Source organism: Bos javanicus, chromosome 23, assembly GCF_032452875.1.
Source record: "Bos javanicus breed banteng chromosome 23, ARS-OSU_banteng_1.0, whole genome shotgun sequence".
NCBI classification, from domain to species: Eukaryota; Metazoa; Chordata; class Mammalia; order Artiodactyla; family Bovidae; genus Bos; species Bos javanicus.
In genome coordinates, this window is record NC_083890.1 from 41,360,165 (window position 1) to 41,383,293 (window position 23,129).

The 23,129-nt window shown below is 43.6% G+C and overlaps 1 protein-coding gene and 1 long non-coding RNA gene across 2 annotated transcripts; both read right to left on the minus strand.

Annotated features, from left to right (window-relative positions):
- Positions 1-848: 848 nt before the first annotated feature.
- On the minus strand, positions 849-21,614 carry MYLIP (myosin regulatory light chain interacting protein). The gene is made up of 7 exons (XM_061398812.1): positions 21,301-21,614; positions 20,051-20,241; positions 8,361-8,546; positions 6,879-7,076; positions 6,244-6,408; positions 4,894-5,314; positions 849-2,432 (listed from the first exon to the last, which is right to left on the minus strand). The coding sequence occupies exons 1-7, from the start codon at positions 21,385-21,387 to the stop codon at positions 2,343-2,345; spliced, it is 1,338 nt and encodes a 445-aa protein (XP_061254796.1). The 5' UTR covers positions 21,388-21,614; the 3' UTR covers positions 849-2,342.
- On the minus strand, positions 20,242-21,294 carry LOC133236666 (uncharacterized). Its single transcript, XR_009732970.1, has 2 exons — positions 20,995-21,294; positions 20,242-20,902 (listed from the first exon to the last, which is right to left on the minus strand). It is a non-coding gene; the product is annotated as an uncharacterized LOC133236666 (long non-coding RNA).
- Positions 21,615-23,129: the final 1,515 nt, after the last annotated feature.

Genomic DNA, 23,129 nt, shown 5'->3' on the forward strand with positions numbered 1-23,129 from the left:
ACTCTTAGGATTCCCTCCAGTGTTAATATTCTATGATTCTGAATATTATTTAATTTCTATATATAGAGAAAACAGTGTAAATTACAGGTTAAGTCCTATATCATTCATGTCATGGTCATTCTTAAATTTCCAGTGCTGCAAAATAACCTAGCAGGTGCTCCATAAATGTACTGATTGGACAAATGAGTTAATTCCTAGAAATTGATGGTGGGCTGACTTGTGGAAAACAAATCTTGCTTTTCTTGACTTTTAGAAAATTATTTACTTAAAGTCACTGCACTTGTACTGAACTTCTGCAGCAGCTGAAAGTACTCAACTGCCACAGAGAGTTCTGAGTTCTTTCTATTACGTGTGCTGTTCTCTGCTCCACAACGTACTTCATGAGCACACACTGGCACACGCAGGGCAGCGAGGTACTGGCAGAAGCAGGCAAGCCGTCCTACGGAAGCCGTCGTGTCTGCAGCCTGGGGCTGTCTGTGCTGGGACCCAGGACGACACTCACCTGTCCTGACTAGGCCACGTACTAGTGGTACCACCCAGGTTTACATTTTTAACTTCTAACTTTGCCACTCCCTTCCTTCTCCAATACTTCATAGTCCTTTTCCCAACTTCTCTTCTGCCTGTGCATATGACCCCGCTGTCACCTACATTCCAATCCTATAAACCAGAAAACACAGATGAACGAGTAACTGGTAAACAGTCTCCTCAGTTAGAGCCAATACCCTGAACATTTTCAAACTTTCCATGAAGGACCACAGTAGATACCAACCAGGATGTTATCCATGTTCTTTTTAAATGATTAAAAACCGGCTTAAATGACAATCACTATGACAATACAAACACCCATGTTTGCTTTAAAGTCTTTATTATCCTGAATATAAAAGACAGAAGTCCTCTAGGATATAACAGAGTTCTTTATGTGGAAACATTATTTTTTTACAAGTGAAAAAATAAATACCTCTTGGAATAAAGGCTTATATGCTAATATGTGCCATAAAAAAGTAGAGTTTTAATATTTGACAAAATGTCTGTGCAAAGAAACAAATGCATAAACACATTACTGCTACATTAAGGCAATATGGAAAGTATACTCAGAAATCTCAGTAAAGTGACAGTGTAGGTTTCTAGCTTTAACGTAGCTAGTATTGCACCCAGTAAGGTCATCTAGGTTTCCCAACATCCTAGAAAACCCACAAGCTGACCAGCGTCCAAAATTCCCAAGTGGGAGTGGAAAAACATGATTAAGAATACAGAAACAAACAAACAAACAAACCCAAAACCCCTCTATAACATAGAGGGACAACAAAAAGTTAATACTTAAGCATTTACTACCAAAAAAGAAGAAAAGCATCCAATATCTAGGACATCTATGACAAGGCTGTAAAAGGCTGGATGGATCAAGCAAAAGCAGCCCCACTGGGTGAAGCTGGAGCCGGGTGCATGGGAGAACTCACGAACCGCCCCCTTTGTATGCCACGAAGCTTCGTCTCGGCGAGCAATGCTCTCCCTTCCAAGGAACATGCGCTCCCTTTTCAATCTTAAAATAAAACGTTCCCCCAACTCAAGAGGCCCAAGGAGTGCCAACTACTACATAGAAATCGTCTAACTAAACTGGTAGCATTTTATCACTGAAAGGCTCGGGGACGTGGTAAGAAGAAGGGAGGAGGAAGGGATAGGAAACCATCCATGTGGAGTGATCTCTTTTCCACTGGCCAGACTGGTTTAAATCTGACAACTTTGTTGCCCACTTTAAAAAAAAAAGTCCCCGAATCAATTTTTAAATCTGCTTGCCTCCCAATCATTTTGAACAAGTTAGAAAAAACAGAAATGACATTAAAACGATGACTATCTCTTTAAGAAAAATTTCCCTATTAAAAATGTCCGGAGCTCCGTGACCCGTACAAAAAGAACCAAGTAAATCGTTAAAACAAATTCTTACAAAATTGGCTGCAGGTAGGAAACTTACCTTGGGATACGTTAAGGAGATTTAAAACATCATTTTCTAAAAGGTACCCACTTTAGGGTTAGGCTGCCACTTAACAGATGTCAAAGATTTTTCCTGATTCCTTACTTGATCATAAAAAGAAGGAAGTCCAAGGAATGTGTCTGGGTCCCAGAGCTCCTCCTGGTCGCCACCCAGCAGGTGCTGATTCTACACATGGTACATTTTGGCGGTGAGGAGTAGTTATATTCTTTCTATTCTTCCTTGTTGGTTTTTTTTTCCCTATACGTTGCATGGCAGATGGGTGTTGGAGTATTTTTTCTCTCCACAATCTATCTTTTTTTAGCTTATACTAGTGCAGTTCATGGAGACACGGCATGTCCTGTAAGTGCACAGCAGATCAGATCACAGTCAGGTTGAGAAGACTGGTGTGCGTTGGCAGGTAGACGTGCTGGATGTGGTCCACCCGTGATCTGCAGACGGGACACGACTGGAAAAGAAGCCGGCACTACAGGTTAGGACACCTTCATGGATCTGTGTCTTCAGTGTTTACCTGTGGTACCTGTTACAGTGCATTTTCTAAATACGCTGTGGTTACAATTATTTCTAGCTCTTCCCTGGGAGAGATCTTTGCTTTCTGACCAGTTTGTAAGTTTGCACTTGACAAAGGATTAAAAATAAAGATGATAATACACATATACATGGAATATTACCCAGCCATTAAAAAGAATGAAATAATGCCATATGCAGCAACATGCTGGAGAAGGCAATGGCACCCGACTCCAGTACTCTTGCCTGGAAAATCCCATGGACAGAGGAGCCTGGTGGGCTGCAGTCCACGGGGTCGCTAAGAGTCAGACATGACTGAGCGATTTCCCTTTCACTTTTCACTTTCATGCATTGGAGAAGGAAATGGCAACCCACTCCAGTGTTCTTGCCTGGAGAATCCCAGGGATGGGGGAGCCTGGTGGGCTTCCGTCTATGGGGTCGCACAGAGTTGGACATGACTGAAGCGACTTAGCAGCAGCAGGAGCAGCAGCAGCAACATGCATAGGCCTAGAGACTGTTATATAAAGTAAGTCAAGCAGAGAAGGAGAAATATTGTATGACACCACCTATGAAAGTGAAAGTGTGGTTGCTCAGTCATGTCCGACTCTTTGCAACCCATGGACTGTAGCTCACCAGGGCTCTTCTGTCCATGGAATTCTCTAGGCAAGAATACTGGAGTGGGTTGCCATTCCCTTCTCCAGGGGATCTTCCTGGCTCAGGGATCGAACCTGGGTCTCCTGCATTGCAGATGGATTCTTTACCATCTGAGCCACAAGGGAAGCCTGACATCTTTTACAGGTAAAATCTTAAAAGAAATGATACAAATGAACTTACTTATAAAACAGAAAGAGACAGACTTAGACAATGAACTTATGACTGCCAGGGGGAAAAATGGGGAGCAGGGATAGTCAGGGAATTTCAGACGGACATGTACACACTGTTATATTTTAAATGGATAGCCAACAAGGACCTCCTGTATAGCACAGCGAACTCAGTTCAATGTTGTGCAGCAGCCTGCATGGGAGGCGAGTTTGGGGGAAAAGGATACATGTCTATGTATAGCTGAGTCCCTACACTGTTCACCTCAAACGATCACATTATTAATTAGCTATACCCCAACACAAAATAAAAAGTTTTAAAAGTAAATAAAACTAAAGATTATGAAAAAGTATAAACTGAAGGAAATTAATCAGGTTTTCAGTCAGACCCTAAACATGGCACAGTGAGTAAAGTGATTACTCACAGTCTTTTGCTGTGAGATGAGGCTGTAGTCCCCAAGTGGGGTGACTATGAAGCCTCGGGCAGGGATGCAGGAGACCCAGACACCATTCCAGAGACTGTGTCCTTGGCTAGTTGGCTTGGGCCACATCACTGGGCAGATGCCACGTGGCCAGGGAGCATGGTTGCTCCAGTCACAGGACAGTCACACCCCCCCACCCCTGCCCCCACCCCGGGGCTGGCCTTTCAGCAAGCAGATCCCTTGCTCAATCACAGGGGGAGCCTTGGGTGTGAGGGTCAGACTATGTGGACAGCAAAAGGCAAATTCATGACCACTCCTGGGGAAAGAGTGTGTTGTACAGTCTAAGGAAGAATGCAGGCATCCTCTTGGCTCATGTGTAGCCCTAAAAGCAGCTTCTTAAGGACCAGAAGTTATTTAGGACTAATTTTACATAAAACCACAGCAACATGTAGCTAACAGTTCTGGGGGATGAAAACAAACTGAAAAAATTATTGTAAAAGGAAATGCAAGGTGCAAGAAAGGAAAACCTACTATGTAAGCGGTACTTTTATTTTGAGTACAAACTTTAAAAGTAGTTTGACTTGCTAACTGAGAGCCAATCCAAGGGGACCTGACAGGCACAGTTGGTAATAAAAGGAAATGAATCATAAATAATCAGGCAACAACCTACTGTGAGTTAACTATCACCCAAAACTCTAAGAATTCTTCCACAAATAAGAAGTAAAAGACACCATCCTCCTAAGTGTCAGGAAGCAGAGAAAACATGAAACAGAAAAGGAGGAGTTCAGCCTTCTTTTGGGAGATCTTGTTGGGAGATCCAGCCCAGCAGGCCTGGATCCCAGTACCCAGCTCAGCCAACCAACTAGATGTCTTACCATGTAAATCTGATCCTCATTTCCAGGACTGGAAAGAAGCCTGTGGTTCAGTAATTACATTGTCGAGAAGAGTGTGCTGATCTTTACTGTTTCCTAAGGGCCACACCTTCCTAGTCACCAAGTACAAAGACCTTCCCCAGGTGGACATGGACATTCTCCATCAGTGCCTCCACAAGTCAGCACCTGGGCTGTGGCAGCCAGCTAAGCAGCAGCCCCTCACCCGGAGCCATGTGGACCCTCACCTGGAACCAGGCAGCCCCCTCACCTGTAACCAGGTAGACCCTCACCTGGAGCTGGGCGGCGCAGCCCTCGCAGCACACAGTGTGGCCACAGGGGCAGAAGGCCGAGTTGATCTCGCCCTCGCAGCAGAGCACGCACAGCATGGCCTCCTTGAGTTTACGCAGCTTCTCCTGGAGGGCGCGGGTCTGCTGGCAGCCGAGGCCCTCACAGCTGCTGCAGCTGGTGCTGCTCTCTGAGGACTTCAGGGGAGAGTTCGGGGGGCTGGGGTCGCTTCTGGGCAGGAGGTCCACCACACCCGCGTTATATAGAGCCCGCCTGGCGTGGTCATACGCCTCCTTGGAGGTTCTTTTAATATCGAAGACATACTTCTTGCCCAGGTTGATGTTTTCATTCAGAAAGAGAGAAGCCAAGTGGCCCTTCAGGTCTCGGCTGTACTGCATCATGACGGCACTGGTCACCGTGTCACACCTACGGACAGAGACGCACACCCACCTCAGTGCTGACAGGCCTGGGTGGCCCCATGAGCCGGACCTTAAATGCTGCAGTGAACAGGGAGGCTCATGTTGGCAGATATTTAACATTCTTGTCTGCATGCTTGAAAATAAATCCTTCCAGTCTCATATGTGTTAAGCATCTCAATGATGCCACCTCTATGCTTCTCAAATGTCTCCTGAGTAAGGATCTCTGGTCGGGCAGCGGTGAAAACAGAGGGCACCTCTACCTCCAGGGACAGTAGCTACAGTGGAAAGCAGCTTATGGCGAGAAAAGGGACGTTTTTCTTTGTAACCTTGGATTTATGCTAAAAATTTCTACAAATGTTCCATTCTGCTTCACAATGTGTCTATTTTAACAAAAAATAGTTCGGTTGCCCGCCAATTACATTTTGTAGCTTTTGATTTTCCAAATATTTGAGTCAAATCACAATGCTAAAGCACCCTCAGAAATGAGGGAATCAATATGGTTACCCAGGGATCCTCATTACACACTGAGGACTCAGGGCAGCTACTCTCCCAGGGAGGAAAAACAACTTGGGTCATCCTGCAGGGTAAGGGCAAAAACAGTGGCTGAACAAGCCCTCACTCAGTTATCCCGGCCGGGGGGTGGGGGTGGTGGGGGTGGTGAGGAAATGGGCTAAGAGATGAGCAGTGGAGCGAGTCCGTGCAAATCACACTCACACCCTCCACGCCACATGCACACGTGCTGAAGGAAAAGCAGGACAACGTTGAGAAGGACCCCTGCTAGGGCAGAAATGAAGGGCTCACAAATAGCCAATTTCTTCAACTCTGTACATGGTTCACTGACACAATGATCCCAGGAACTGTAGGAGGCTTGCTGTCACCTGGAAACCTCAACCCTGAGGCAGACACGGGGGTCATGGAGCACAGGGGGGTACATGCCTGTAAAACGCGTGTGTCTCTGTGATGGCCCGGTAGAGCCCACTGGCTGCCCTGGTGCTGATCATCTTGAACAAGAGCACGATGCTGTTCCCAGACTCCTTGGTGACGGTCAGGTACACGTTCTTCCCTGACTGGGTGGCCATCTGCACCACGGGGTAAGCAATCCTGAAAGGGGGAGGAAAAGCGTGGGCTCAGGGGAGCTCCACCACTGCGCAGGCACCTAGTCAGGTTCCCATGTGCCGTGGCCCAGCTGCAAAACCAGATGCTCAAATAAGACCATCAAATAAGCACTCTGCTCGCAAGTTATAAAGGTCCGTTGAAAAGCGTTTGGGGTACGTGAAGAGGAGCACTGGAGTGAGTTTTGGGGAACTGTGTGTAGGTGAAATGAGATTTTTATAGCCGTGAGTGACATTTGAGAAATATTAACTCTGCCACATGAGTACACTTAAGCCTGCATTTAAAAAAATGGAATGCTTATCAAGGCCTGAATAAAATTAATGTACCTACCCCAAATGAAACATGTTATCCCTAAAGGATGACTGTCTAGTAAAGCCCTCTCCACTTCCTATTTTCATGATCAGAGCTACAAGAGTATATACACACTTAGGTCTAAACAAATTTAAGACTTGGGATACCTATTAATTGGGCTGAAGTCATCTTTACAAATGGAGATTCCTTCAGGTCCAACCCCGATGAGGAGCTTCTGCCCCTCGCTGTCCCTCACAGAATGCCATTCAATGCCGTAGTTTTCCATTGCCGACACAATCTGCAACACTTGGTATTCGGCCGAAGCCTGGCTGGTCCCCTCCAACTCCTTATGCTTTGCCACAATGCTGTAAGACACCAAAAGGCCAGAGTGTACAAAGAGGTTAACTGATGCAGTTTTCAGAGAGAAATATATTATTTCCACTAGTGAATTAGACTGACACTGTCATTTATGAATCATAAAAACTTAAAGCTATATATTATTGATGTTTCATCTATTTAGGAAACTTATTGTAAAATACTTTTAAGACACTGTTCAAGATCTCAACTATTAAATATTTAGTAGAAAAAAACTACTGGGGATGCCAGATGAGAATGAATTAAAAAAACAACAGAAAATCTCTAAAAATATATGTAAGAAATTTATACCTAGGAATGTCTCATGCGTTTGTCTAGGTTTACTTTCTACGTTTCATTATAATATAGCATTATATGGGATTGATTCGGTCATTTGCAACTGAAATATGCAAGATTTATTTTATCTATTGAGGTGGAACAGCCTCCAATATAGTCCTTAAAGAACCCCACCCCCTGGTATCCATGCCCCTGTATAACTTCCTTGAGTATAGGCTGGATTAATGACCTGCTTCTAATGAACAGATTATGGCAGAAGGGATGGGCTGTCACTCAATATTGAGATTAATTTATAAAGACTCCATCTTGGGTGTTCGCTCTTGCTCTGGCCAGATTGCCTGTCCTGGGGGAAGCTAGTCACCATGTTATCAAACAGCCTCTGGAAAGAGGCCTATGTGGTGAGGGCACAGGCCAGGCAACAACAAGCCACCTGAGCCCAGCTGGAAGCGGATCCTTCCCTCAGCTGAGCCCTCAGATGAGGCTGAACCCCACGGGCAGCTTGACTGCAGCTTCCTGAGAGATCCGAAGCCAGAGAACCCAGGCAGGCCATGACCGGTACTCCTGACCCAGAGAACTGTGAGATGACGTTTCCTGTTTGAAGCCACTAAGTTTTGGAGGTCAACTCATTAGCCGTGAATAGATAATTAAAACACCTATGTTAGGTCTCTTGATTTAATCCTTTCTGGAATGAAGGAAAGGTCAACATATCTGATAGACTTTCTAAGAGACTTACATTCTTAAAAGGCCAGAGACTTTATAATTTCCGTTATACAGCATTTTGTATAAGGGCATTTATTTGTGTGGATTATATCTTGTGTTTATAAGTTTTTCAAAGAAAAGGATAAGAATCTTTTGAAAACAGTTGGTTAGAGTGGGCAATGGTTTAGTCTCAACCTCACAAATAACCTGTATCTATCATAGTTTGATGTTTCTCCTGGAGATTCTTATAAATCTGCTAGATCCATGACAACACACAGGAGCCTGAAGTGAGGCCTCACCTGTTCAAGGTGGCACTAGAGAGCTCCTTGGCACACAGCTCCTCATAGCTGTACTTGGCTGTGTTCTGGTTGTAGTCCCCAAACTTGGTCTGGGCCAGGAGGGCACTGAGTTCCACTGCCTGCTCTGGGGAACACTGGAGGTGGCCTGCCAGGAGGGCTTCTTTGATATGCAAGAAAAAGATATGTCTGCAAAGCAATGGGAGAATGAGGTTATGCCGGGGGACTAACATGGTTATCAGACCCACTGCATGGCAATTCCATAATCCCTTTTAAGTAAGGAAAACAGAGCAGGGTAGAAAGCTACCTGGGAAATGCTTACACTTACAGACCTTTTATTAAAATCATGAGGAGTAAGAAAAAATAAGTCTAAGGATTACATACACACATAATAATTATATACACGTTTCTGCATTATACATTTCAAAAGAAATGATCTTAATCAGAAAAACTTTATCTTGATGTGTAATTGATATCTGATTCAAATGACACTCAAATCTCTCGTTTTCACCCTAACTTCTCTGCTAAGGATCATACTCAAATGTGCAAGAGCTTAAGAGATTTCTCCGCTAGATGTTCTTCAGTATCCCAATTTCACCTTGTTCGGAGCCAAACTATCTTCCTCCCCAAACCCACTTTTCTCCCAGTGGAAACCAGCGACTGATTTGCTATTTTTACGGCACACTCAATTTTGATTCTTCATTTTCTTTCTGTCTAATTTCTGTCCCTGAAAGTTCTTTTAAATCCAGTTCCGTTTTCCCCGCTTTCACTTCCTCTGTCCTGCTGTAGCTCTCAGCCGTCAGAGAATTCACAATGTCCCCTAAGCTGATCTCTCTTCTAGACTCTGCGTGAATCCACCTTCCAAGCTGCTTGCTTCTGATACAGACTTGCCATTCCTCTGCTCAGAATCCTTCAAGACATCCCCATTGTTTGCCAAGGAAGCACACTGTCAGCATGAACCCAGACTTCTCAACGTCTTACCCCAGATTTCCAGCCATATCAGGTGGCACTAGTGATAAAGAACACACTTGCCAACGCAGGAGACATCAAAGACGTGGGTTCGATTCCTGGGTCGGGAAGATCCCATGGAGGAGGGCATGGCAATCCACTCCCGTATTCTTGCCTGGGGAGTCCACGGACAGAGGAGCCTGGCAGGCTACAGTCCGTAGGGTCGCAGAGAGTCAGACAGAATTGAAGTGACTGAGCAAACACACGTGCACTCCTGTCATTCCCTCCAGCCACTATGCCCCAGGAAAGAGACAAGTTTTTTTTTCTGGAAAAACCAAGCACATTCACACTCCCACGTCTCTGGTCTTGCTGTTCCCTCTGTCCTGAAGGCCACTCTTCCTATCCCCTCATCGGATACCCTTTTGTCTAATTCACACACAGACCATTTAGCTGCATGTGAACTGACTCTCTAAGTGTGTCTAACATCAGAGAGTTCTGTAAATGTACATAAAACTACACACTGCCTGCCCATCCTAGTTTCATTCCATCTGACCCTGTCCTAATTGTACACAACACTGCATTCCACATTTACCAAAAAGTAAGTGAAATTTAGAATCCTTGAAAACTTCAGATGTTGTTACCTGATAATTTGTATTGCCTAAGACTCTGAACAGAGTGCTTAAACTGTCACAGACAGATTGGCCAGGGTTATGAAATTTGCCTCTGGCAAATGCAGAAGTATAACTTTCCCTGATGATTCAATACATCCTCTCAAACATGCTGAAATGCCACACTACTCCCTCAATTAACAAATGAATTGTGATCATCATTGTAAAGCTCTGAACAGGGCTCCTAAACTCAGCTTCCCCCTTCAGCTGGATACCCTTATTCGAGTCCTCAAGTCACTTTTATTTATGTTAGTCTTGTGTCTGACATCCAGGTAGAAGGGATAATGAGAACAATGCAAGAAAAGGAGGTAGGAGAAGCTGAGGCTAGAAAAAACAAGAAGGGGCACTGCTAAGTGTCTCAAAACTTTGGGCTGACAAGAGCCATTAATCCTCCTTTAAAAAAATGCTTAAATTCAACATTTTGTGCCTTCTACAACGATAAAGAAATGTTTAAAATTATCAGACTCTGCCAAACACTGCAGTGTTTTTTTTTTTTTTCATTCAAAGCCCCTTACTGTGATGAAGAAATCACAGTAAGAATGCATAATAATAGCACTGAGAGACGATAAGCATGGTTTTTATTAAACCAAACATCTGCTTGTCTTTAAAGTATTTCTGACATACTGCTAAACTGAGAAGGGGGTCCCTACTGGGGGAAAGAAATGACTACAAAAATAACTTGTTCTAAAATATCCAAAGACTGAGATCTAGCAGCCCCATAAAACCTTGGTGTTGCGACACTGCTTCAGTCCCCAGAAGGCTTTTTAGACAACCATTCGGTAAACTTCATCTTGGTTTATGTACCCCTGTCTCTGCAGTCATCAGAGGACATGCTAGCAGCAAACAAAAATCTCAGTATATGCTTACATTAAACAAGAAAGCATGTGCTGAAAGATTTTCAAGGGTATCACCCAAACTAAGTCTTCCCGATTTAATCACTGCTTATGGAGAAGGCAATGGCACCCCACTCCAGTACTCTTGCCTGGAAAATCCCATGGACAGAGGAGCCTGGTAGGACACAGTCCATGGGTTCGCGAGGAGTCGGACACGACTGAGCGACTTCACTTTCACTTTTGACTTTCATGCATTGGAGAAGGAAATGGCAACCCACTCCAGTGTTCTTGCCTGGAGAATCCCAGGGATGGGGGAGCCTGGTGGGCTGCCATCTATGGGGTTGCACAGAGTTGGACACGACTGAAGTGACTTAGCAGTATGTGAAAGTGTCTTTTAACTGATTTCCTAGGTATTAAGTTAGAGACTAGTATAGCTGGCAAAAGAGGTTCAAAATCAATCCAATTTCTTTTTCTAAACTATCCATGCCAACTCCTAGACAGACAGCTGCCAAAATCAAAGGCAGAGAAGCAATAACAAAATATTAACAGGTGGCCAGCGGCCTGAGAGTAACGCTGATCCTTTCTCGGCATGTGAGTTGGAATTTTTAAAAAGGGGGTGCAGGCCAATAGCCTTTTCTATATACTCCACATTCTAGGCTGTACTGCGACTGCTACCCTCTTAAGTACAAAAATCCCCCTCTTTACAGAAACTTTCTGGTAGGGCGCTTCCTGCATTTTGCCATTTCATGGCTATCAAGCAACCTTTTCAAGTCAACAAGTCTGTCATGCATTGTCTCTGTGCCAAGCCCTATGCTGGAGTTCTGGGGTTCCAGGGTGAACATATGTGATAGTTCCTCTTTTGATGGAACTTACAGCCTTTTGGTGTGAAGGAAAGTATCCTATCAAAATAACTGGCTGCAAACTGGCACTTAGGTGACAAGTTTATGCTCTCCAGAAGAGCACGTGAAGCAGCGATAGCAAAGGTCACAGCGGTGGCAGGCTGTCAGCAGACTTTCTTTAATGTGCTGTTCCCAGACGGAGGATGACAGGGCGTGCAGAACCATTGCCAGCAAGGAATCCAGGGATGGCTCAATAGTTAGGGGTGGTTCTGAGTCAAGTATTTTCTTCTATTTTCCCTTGAACTATCTGGCCTGTAACTGACTGGCTCATGGATTTCACCCTCTCCCTTTTTGTAGGCTGGGTTAACCGTTACCAACAGTATCAAAATAAGTAGATGTGTTCAAAGAAGTCAGACCTGCAGTGAATTGCTTTTTTTTTTTTAACTAAAGATCAAAAGTGATTGGCATATCTAATTCAATTTAGGCTACATGCTAGAAGCATAAACAGAAAGAAAGCCTTTGAAAAAACTCATGTCTTAAGCAAATGTCTATGAATATATCTTAACAGACAAGCTCATTTTCTAAACATTCCTTTGGCTGCACCTTGAAATTCTTGATTTTTCCAGTTTTACTCAGTTACTAAGAAATTGGATACTTTCAGCATAGGATGGGGCTTGGAAGCCCAAAGTGAAAAGTTACTAGCTAACTCATATCTCTGTATTCATGAATTCACACTTACTGCAGCATTAGAGAAGATTAAAAAAAAAAAGAAAATAGGAATAAATATGAGGATATATATTTTAATTTAAAAAAAGAGCCACACATCCTTAATACGTTTTGTTTAGAAATATGTACTTGGAATTTCCTCTATTTTTAAAATGAATTCCTTTCCACAATTTTAAGCCATAAAATTAGGTCTTTTATCTTTTAAGAACTGTAATCAGAATGCTCTCCTCTAAACCCTGCCTTGTCTCATAAAGAAATCATCTAATAATCAAAGCAGAATTTTCTGCAAACCAATCGGGAGTTGTGGATCTGCTCATCACGGACAGTTACTCTCTATTACTGCCCTCCAGTTATCTTGCCGGTTATGTAATTTTGAAAAGCTTTTCACGACACAAATATAAGACAACTATATCCACACTCACTATTAAACTCCAAATGAAGTAACCAACTAAAACATCTCTCAAATGGCTCAAAGTGAAAGTGTTAGTTGCTCAGTCATATCCGACTCTCTGCAGATATGGACTGTAGCCCACCAGGCTCCTCTGTCCATAGAATTCTCCAGGCAAGAATACTGGAGTGGGTTGCCATTCCCTTCTCCAGTGGATATTCCAGACCCAGAGACCGAACTCAGGTCTCCTGCATTGCATGCAAATTACTAAATAGTTATTTTTTAAAACTCTCCGGTCCCAATAACTGAAGTGAATTTCTCCCCAAGAGACTGACTGAACCTGGCTCTCCATTTTAACAGCTGGTTAGTCCCTCGCAGAGTGAGACACCCACTGAGGTCACCTGAACGCGTGCCTCAGTTCAATGAGTCATTAAACCACAAGCTCTAACTGCCAGGTTATATTTAAAAATTATCAAACCACAACAGAACTGCTATACGTTTGTTTTGTATCTTAAACTCCAGAGCAACAAAAATCAGTTCAAGATGGATCCAGGCCTAAATATAAAAGCCAAAACGGTAATAGTTTTAGAACAAAACACAGGAGAGTATCTTCATGACTTGGAGACAGGCAAAGGTTTTTCAGGATGCAGTCAGCAAAAATCATAAAAGAAAAAAGTGCATAAGTGAAACTTAACCAAAATTAAAAACTTCTTCCAGTCAAAATGCATTAAAAAAAAAAAAAAAAGACCAGGCAAATCACAGGAAAAAAGTACACTTATAAAAAAAATATCTGACAAAAAACTGGTATATACAAAGAATGTGTGCAGCTCAAAATAAAGGCAACAACTAAAGTAAAAATGGGCAAATGACCCGAACAGGTATTTCACAAAAGATGTTTGAAAGGCCAATAAGCCGATGAGAAAGCGTTATTAATCAATAGAGATGTAGAAATTAAAACCACAATGTGCTAGCACTGCAAACCCAGCAGAAGGCTGGCAGGAATGTGGAGGAACTGGCCCCCTGTACACTGCTGACAGGAGCACAGAATGGTACAAGCGTTTCTGGAAAAGGTCTGGCAGTTACTTATAAGTTAAACAATTACCTCCTCTATGACCCAGCTATTTCAATCTTATTTACTCATGAGAAATGAAAACACATGTCTACAAAAAAAAAGACTTGTGCTTGAATGTTTATAGCAGCTTTCTTCATGACAGCTGGAAAACAGATATTCATCAATGGAGCATGGATAAACAAACAGCAGTACATAATATAATGGAATACTATTCAGCAATAAACAGCAACAAGTCACTAATGTATACAACAAGACGATGGGTCTCAAAAAATTTATGATGAACAAAAGGAGCCAGACACAAAAGAATACCTGTGTGATTCCACCGACAAGAGGTAGAACAGGTTGTAACTAATTTATGTTGGAAAAACATACAACCTGGTTGTGGAGTGGGGTGGGTGGAGGTAGGGAAGGAGAGTAGAGAATGACTGCAGAAGGTCATGAGGGAACTTTCTGGAGTGATGGTAATAGTCTAAATCTTAATAAGGGTTTTAAACAGGTACATCTATTTGCCAAAACTAAGTGAAATATTACAATTTATGCATTTCATCATATGTAAATTTTATATCAAAAGAAAAAAAGAACTGTAGGCAAAGACTGAGTTCTAGTTAATGATATGCATAGTGAAGTATTTAGGGGGATATGTACTTACAACTTACTTTGAAAGGCATAAAAAAAGATACACTGATAGATGGGTAGAGGGGCCAGTAAGTGGATAAATATGCAATCAAACAAGAATGTTAAACTATTAATAGCAGAATCTAGGTGTTTTTGGTGTTCAATCTAAAAATCTTCAACTTATCTGTACATTTGAAAATCTTTATAGTAAGAGATTGAGAACATAATACTAGTAAAAACCCCTTAGGGTCAAGGTTCAGAATTCAAATGAGGAGCCATAACTAAAATGAACCATCAAATCTAACACATTTCATGGAAAGTTTGCAACTGAGAAACCTGTCACAGCCAGTAATTACCAAGTCAGGTCTCTATTCAGGCTTAAGGAAATCTTTCTCAAAGCCCAAAATGTAAAATGGGAATCCCTGATAAATTTGTTTCCTCCTCAGGCTCCAAAGCAGTTAAATGGTAAGGAGGGTACAGGTGTGAGAAATTCGTAACTTCAAATTGATTACAACTCACTCCAGAAAAATACCTGGAAGCATAAAATCTCACTTCTAAAAGGTATGATTACTCACTCACTGGAGATAGCTGTCCCTGGGCAAATAACAATCCAGGCAATCGCAGAGTTTAAGAGTGTCAACTACAATCTCTTTCTCAGCAATCTAGATTAGAGGCCTGGAATCAGGGACACAACTCAGAATAAATATACCTGGAACCTAATCCCACACTGGTCACCCTGGTCTCACTCTCAATGCCCTCTAAATAGTCAGAGTTTATTTATAATGACATTCAAAATGAAAAGTTCATTTGGGCTACAAATCAATTTCTCAATGTTCTCTGATATTTTATATGTATATATAAGTATCAGAAGTTCAAAAAAGACTGAAGGTGCCCGGGTGGGCATCCTGTGGCTAAAATAAACATAAAACCACACAAACATCCCATATTCTGAGCAGAAAGACTTAATAAATTAGAATTCAGAAATGTAATTAATACTTTCTTTGAAATAATATACATGTCTGTTTTTAACCTTTTTTACTTTCCTGGGGCCTATGTTATATTTGGGCATAAAAAAAAAAAAAAAAGAATGTGTTGTTCCACTCTTAGACATGTAGTTGATATAAAAAACATAATATTCCTGCAATGCATCCTATGGAATTTACCCATCCTGAATCACACAAAGGTAAGTTCTGTAATCAACATTTACCCTCGTGACAATGTTTTATAAGATTCTCAACATGATTACAGGCATGGGCTAGGGTCAACCTGATTCAGCTGTGGACTGATTTGAGATTATCACCTCATCTCTGCCTATAGTTTACATCTGGTATTTGCTTTGTGGGTTTCAGTGATGCCATCGTTCCTGAACTTTCACATGTCTAAATGATTTTTGTTGGGAGACGGGGAAAAACTGAATTTAATAAGTACCAAGGACCTACAAATTGGCTGAAATTAGATAAAGCCGGCCTGCAGCTTGAAAACTATCTGAACGTCATAAAAGGCCCAGGTGGGCGGTAGTTCATCCTTGATAAGAACAAATAGCCACAATGAACAAACGGCTCTGAATGGAGTAGAGGGGGCGAAGGAAGGCAGCCAGCAAACAGAAGAATGCCAAGCACCGAGCAAACTATTAACCAAAAAGAACCTCTAGAAAACGTTTTTTTAATGGTGAGATTTCTTTTAGATTATCTCAAACGTTTCAGGTTATAGAAGCAAACTGGCAAAACATGTCAACATCTACAAGAAAATCTGTATTATCAGTATCAGTTAACCCCATTTTTACTGACTTCCAAGTTCTTAATTCATTGATTCAGCAAATATTTACACACCAGGTACTTGTTAGACTCTGGGGATACATGGTTGATCAGCTCCTTCTTAATGGAATTTAGATAGAGTAGCTGATGATAAGCAAACGGTCACAAAAGTAAATGAGTGCTACACATTCGTTAAATGTTGTAAAGGAAAGCGGCATGATACATTCGGAGAGTTCAGTCTCCTAAGTGGGCCTGCTGCTGCTAAGTCACTTCAGTCGTGTCCGACTCTCTGCGACCCCATAGACAGCAGCCCACCAGGCTTCCCGTCCCTGGGATTCTCCAGGCAAGAACACTGGAGTGGGTTGCCATTTCCTTCTCCAATGCATGAAAGTGAAAAGTGAAAGTGAAGTCGCTCAGTTGTGTCCGACTCTGTGCGACCCCATGGACTGTGTCCTACCAGGCTCCTCTGTCCATGGGATTTTCCAGGCAAGAGTACTGGAGTGGGGTGCCATTGCCTTCTCCGAAGCGGGCCTAGAGAAGGCTTTTCCAAGGAGTGATGAATGAGCTGGGGCCTGCAATCACACTCATCACTGCTCACAACTTTAAGACCCTAATGGGATGCGACATTCAGGATTACAGCATTTCCAGGAACATGTACTTCAGTACTCACAGAGTGCTTGTATTAGGATTGTTCTCTGGGATAAAGGATTCAGGTGTTGGTGAATCCTAACTAATAAGGGTGCCCTCTAGCAAAGAACACAGAGCTCTGCTAAAATGTGGCAAAATCAGGAGAAACAGAAAGCTTTTATTGGCAGTAGATGGTATAAATACCTATGATCCCTGAAGATGTAGCATATAATTCTCTAACCTCTGGTTTTGAAAATGTTGACAAAATCTGGTCTGAATTGCTGTGAATAACCAAGAGCCTCTGAAACGTAAGAATTTCAAAGATCACTGGGATTTCAGATCCACTTTCAGAATATAGTAGTCTCACGTTTTGTTTTAATCCACAGCATGGCAAACATCTGCTGAAAATACCTGCTGTCTTCCTCTCTGAAATGTTCCAGCTGAGTCTAAACAAACCTCTCCGGTTACTTTCCAGAATTCCTCATTCAAGAGCAAACAAAATAGTCTGGGTAAAGAATCAAATCTAAAATTAGGCCACATCAGAAACCAGACTAACTCTATCTCCCTATCTAAGCAGACACTGGAAATGTTTTTTCTATCTTCAGAGAAATGTTATCTAGAAAAAAAGCATTAGAAAAGTGATATGAAGAGAAACAGAAGCCAAGAAAAAAAAAATCGGCTAGAAGGGATCTTAAAGAAACTCTTTTCAGGGTTTTCAGCAGGGATCAAGTCTTAGAAGGCTGTTTACACTGGTGGTTGGTGGCTGAGCTGAACCTAGAACGCAGGGCTTCCGTGTGGCCCCTAGGACTCTGCTATTAGACAGGCCTTCCCGCCTGTCATTCTCTAGCAGCCTCCCTAATTTGATGCAAACTAATGTATGAAGTGCCCCCAGTTAGGCCAGCTCTACTGTAAGCAGGCTGCTTTAATTGTCCACGGAAGACAGCTTGGCCAGGATATTTCAGCACCATTTAATAAACTGTCCAGACACTTTCAGTATACTAAGTGTACCCTCATGACTTGACTGGGAGATGCTAAAATATCACCTCTCATAACTGGACTGGCAGAGCTGAGCTTACTCACTATGTAAATAGATCTATTTTACTTCCATGGCATTTTATATCAATATTTTATAACAAATGATTGAACATCAAAAACATTAATCACCAGCTTTATCATGTTAACATTAAGGGAAATAAGTGTTCCTGTTCTGTAGTATCTGGCATATAAACACAATGCTAATTGTAGCAAAACTGGGCCCAGCACAACTTATGTTCCTAATGAAAAGATATAAAGCTAATTATAAATCACTTTATCTATTTATTAAAGCTGAATGCTATATACACTTTAGGTGGCATTTTCTTAAAATTCTGTTACTTCAGACAACCCCACAGAAAAGTAAAACACCAATATTTTAAAAATCAAAAGTTTAGATCACCTGAATTTTTTGGTATGATTTCAAATGGAATGAAAATCAATTAAAATTACCGAGTCTAACCAGGTATGTGCATTCTTTGAGTGCTGTTAGGCTTGAATCTCAAGAGTCAAAGTCACTGAGTCAATAAAGTAGGAAATTTGATTCCAATTCTAACTCATAAAATGTATTTCTTGCATGAATAAAATGGATTTGATAACAGTTATTAACTGTATTATAAGAAAGCACAGGTAAAGAATGTCTGGTAGCAAACTGTAAAATCTGTAAGCATTTATAATACAAATGCACATGTTATACTGTTATGACTGCTACCATTTAATGATGTATTTAGTCCTCCAAGCTTCTGCAGATTAAAAAAATAAATTTGTCATCAAAATAGATTTGTAAATGGAGACCCTGAAATAACTGCAAAATCAGGATAAAACTAAACAATGAAAATTCCAAGAGGTTGTGTTTTATATATACACACATATTTTTTTCTTACTCAATTGCAAGTTATCAAACTGAACTGCAAAGTAGAAGCATTCACAAATCAGCTTTAAGTTCAAAAAGCAATAACGCAACCTATCCTGATGTCATACAGACAGCTAAGACATTCTTAAACATGGAATTACTTGAATATTTTGCAAGACATTTTTAGAAGCACTAAGAATTCAATATACTAGCTTCTCTCAGATACAAAATTGAACATTTCCCTCACCCTTTAAAGCTCCATAACAAGGCAAAGCAGAGATTACAAACTCAAATAAACAGTATTTCAAAATATGTGTCTAGCCATCCTCTGGTAAACGACCAAAAAAATAAAATGACATGCTAAAAAATGCTGAAGAATATGGCTCACTCATCATTACTCAAAACTGTCACACTCACATTTTTTATGGTCGTGGCAAATTTCTAAGCCAAAGTAGGAAAACACTAAAACTAAGATCCAAAGATCCAAAGTTTGCTGTGTTTAAAAGTAGTCATTTTCCTTTTTTTTAAGTAAATACACCACTATATAAGATTTAGGTCTCTTGCATTTCAGCAATAAATATTAAACACCAGTTTCCTAGCTTAGTTCATCCTTGAGAAAAGTATTACGTCTAGTCCAGGGGAGAATCCATTTTTGTTTGAAAAAGGAAACCGCACACTGATTGTCTCGCACTACTGGTAGCTTTCTAGAAGTAGAGAGAGAAATTTAGCAGTCTAAACTCAACAATCACGTGTAATGTATTTGTGGGGTAGCATGTTACTAATGGCGTTAGACGAGTTTTCTTAACTGCATTTGTAAGAAACTGAACAACTCAAAAAATTCGGAAAGAGCTCTTTGCTACAGACTGTAATCTGACACTAGGCTGAAGAAGTTGACCAAGTTTAAGTAACCCAAGAGGAACTGTTTCCTGCTTTCTGTTAGAACAGTCTGCAATGACCTATAGTAACACTGCTGAGGCAGAGGTTACTATCGGGCAGTAGATGCTGTTATCAGGAAGTCAGTTGGGTCTTTCTTCTTTCTTTTTAAAAGTTTTTTGAGCTGTGGTGCTGATCTCAAATGTTTGTAAGAATTCATCCCTGCTCTCCCACTGTTTACAATGACAAGAAAAATACCGCAAGAGCTGGAAAATGTACCCCTGGCCAACTATGCTGCTCTCTTTTCACCTCAACAAAATAACTGTGCTATGGAAAACTTGTAAGTTATGAACCACCTCTGTATCAAAACAAACGTGCCTTGAGCATCTCCAGGAAGGTGCAGTGGTTCTCCCTAAAGGGAATCAAAGGTCTATTTGACACTGGTTTATTTTAGCATCATTTTACCTAGTCTGCTCCTGTAAGATGAGGTGAGGCTCCACGAAGAACTTGACTCTCAGTTTAAGCCGGTAAGGGGCAAGCCCATCCATCTGCTGGGAGATGCGGTTTCTCAGATTTAGCCATAAACTTTCACCTTTGCTACCCGTAAACTGCAGTCCAAAATAATCAACTTCTATAATTCCCAATCTCCTGCACACCTAAAACAAAAATGAATGCAGCATAGATAAGCAAGCGGTCCATGTGGTCAAAGCAAACCAAGACTCCATCTAAGATTCTTGCATATGTTTTCTTAAAAAAACACAAAGTTCAACAACGGTCTTACAATTCCCGTTGTAGGCTATAAGAACAAAGTTCTAAGGCTCCAGTGATGCTAAACCACTAGTCGTGGTATAGAGGCAGGCACAAAAGGAGTTCTCAAAATGCAGCCTTCCAGAAAGCCTGAGGAGGGGAATCCACGGGGTATTTTCCTTCTTATTCCAATCACTGGAATTCCCTCCACCAGCACAATCTGCACAGCTGATTTGGCAGCTTATTATCTGGACAATTTTAACCATCTGGGTTCCAAAAAAATAAACACACTGAGGAAACACGCCACAAGTGTCTACTAAGCTTTACAGAAGGCTTTCCAAACATCTCAGGTCGAGGGGGGTTGAAGGCACAGCGTTTCACCTGAGAGCAAATCCTGCCGTCTGCCACACCACTAGGCGCTGTTTGGAACGGTTTTTCACTCCCGAGGAAACGCGCGTGCTGACAAGACAACCAAGGAGTTTATGACCCAAACCCACCGTCCCCAGCGAATCGGGAGAGGCAGGGCGGTGAACCGTCCGCTTGAGAAGCAGTGAGAGGCAAGGGGCCCGGCTTGTCTGCCCAGCAACCTGAGGGACCTGCGACCGCCTCCGGCCACCTCATCCCGGGACGCAGGTGGCGCCGCCGGGCCCCGCGGGGACGACAGGCAGCCTCGTGCACACACCACCTGCAGCAGGTGTGCCGGGCCGCTTTCTTCCGGCAAAGTGCCGGGCTGGGGGGACCGGGTGGCAGGCCCGGGCCCGTCCTCCGCGCCCCCGCCCCACCCCCACCAACGGGCCACCCCCGCGCGCGCCAGGAAGGGGGCCGCGCGCCCCTACGGCCTCGGGAAGGAGGGGGCGCAGGCCGGGCGCCCGAGGCGCACTCCCCACCGCCGCCGTCGCCGCCCGCACCACCGCGAGGCACCCCCTGACCCCGGCCTCAGGGGGCCGGCAGGGGCCCCCGGTCCTCACCTGGTTGAGGCAGTCCTCGCCGTTGGCTTTCGCCTCCACCTCCACCTCCATCAGCACTGCGTCCGGCCTCGTCACATAGCACAGCATGGCTGGGGCCGCCGCTGCTGCCACAGCCGCCTCGTCTCTGGTGTGCGCGGGGCTCAGACCCAGCTCCGGGATCGGCGAGGCTGGCTCCCGGGAGACGGCAGCCCTGCAGACCCCTGCCCTACGCCCCGCAGCCGCCTCGCCCCGCGCACCAACCCCCCCCCCGCCTCGCCAGCCCGCGCGTCAGCCGGCTTCCCGGGTCCCGCGGCGGCGCCGCACTCCAGCAGCCCGACTGCCTGCGCCGCGACCGGGACTCCTCAGATATAACGGCCCCGCCCCACTCAGCTGGCCCCCCCCCGCCAATCACGGCGGCCCCGCCCCTCCGCCGCCGCCCGGCCAGCCAATAGCGGCGCCCGCTCGACCGCCGCCCGCCCTCCCAGCGCCGGCGGAGTGTCCCCCCGGCCCCGACGCCGGCCGCCTCGGAGGTGGCAGCTCCCAGGCGCCGGAACGCTGTGGAGAGGAGGGAGGCCTCGGAGCGCAGCCGCTGCGTCTGCCCGCTGGGCGACGCTGCTCCGAGTCCGCGACCGCCTGGAGCTCCTGAGCCTTTCTGACGGGCTTGAATTTACAGTGATTAATCGTCTGCAAGCTGCTGCTATTCTTTAGAAGCCTTGGGTCGCTCCAATAGCACGTTTCTGGGGTGAAGGCAGAGCAGCTCCAAAGCTTGAAAAAACTCTTGTCTCTGGGGTTTGCCACAGTGACTGGTTGGAAGGCAGAATTCTTGTTCATTATTTTAGATCTCGTCGTTGAAAAAAAAAAAAAACCCAAAATCTGAGTATAAAAGTTTGTGCAGTTGTTCTTCAATAAGGCAGGGAGTTTCTCCTCTAGTGCTTTCTCTATGAACCCTCTCCGAAGGCTTCTGTTTACCCGTTGTGCTGAATCAAAACACTGGTAGGGCACTAAGGCCCTCTCTCAGGTTGCCCATCCTTGTCTCATGCCCTGTCTCATTTGTTCATTAAACATTAATTGAGCACCTGCTCCAGTGCCAGCCTTTTCTCTCAGACAACCAGGTGTTATCCTCAACTTCAGGGTAAGGGACTCATCTCAGAACCTCCATGGAAGCTATTAATAATTAAAAGTCTCCAACTCTTCCCTCATTTGCCACTTGTTTCTCTTAGCCAACACATTACTCAGCCTATATCTTTGGTTTCTTTATAGGAGAAGCCAGAGATGTGGCTTTCAGCCTTGGACCCTTGAAAACTGACTTCTCTCTGCGGTTCAGTGTTTCATTAGGCAAATGGAGACTATAGTGTCTGTCCTGCCTTTCCCCAGGGTTGCTGGGAAGAGCAGCAGAGGTAGTTTTCAAGAAAGCATTTGGATGACCTGGTTTATGGTATAGTAAGGAGATCTATATAGCCAGCTCTGTCACCACCTGCTGATGACTTCCGTCATTATCCCTTTCCCGGAATTCGGATTGTTTCTGTCCCGCTAACATTTATTTACAAAGAAGTAAGAATATCAGAGGAAAAGACTACTAGTCAGGATCCTACCACAGTCCTTCACTAAAGCCCACGATGGCTAAAACTAAACCACGTCCCAACCTCCAGTGCTGCAGAAGGGCATGCACACACATATCTTTCCTTGTGTCTTTTAAGAATACACCTCACAAGACTTCCCTGGTGGTCCAATGGTTAAGAATCTGCTTTGCAATGCAGGGGACATGAGTTCCATCCCTGGTGGGGGAACTAAGATCCCACATGCTGGGGAGCTAAGAAGCCAGTGCACCTCAACTGCCTAGCCCTGTAAGT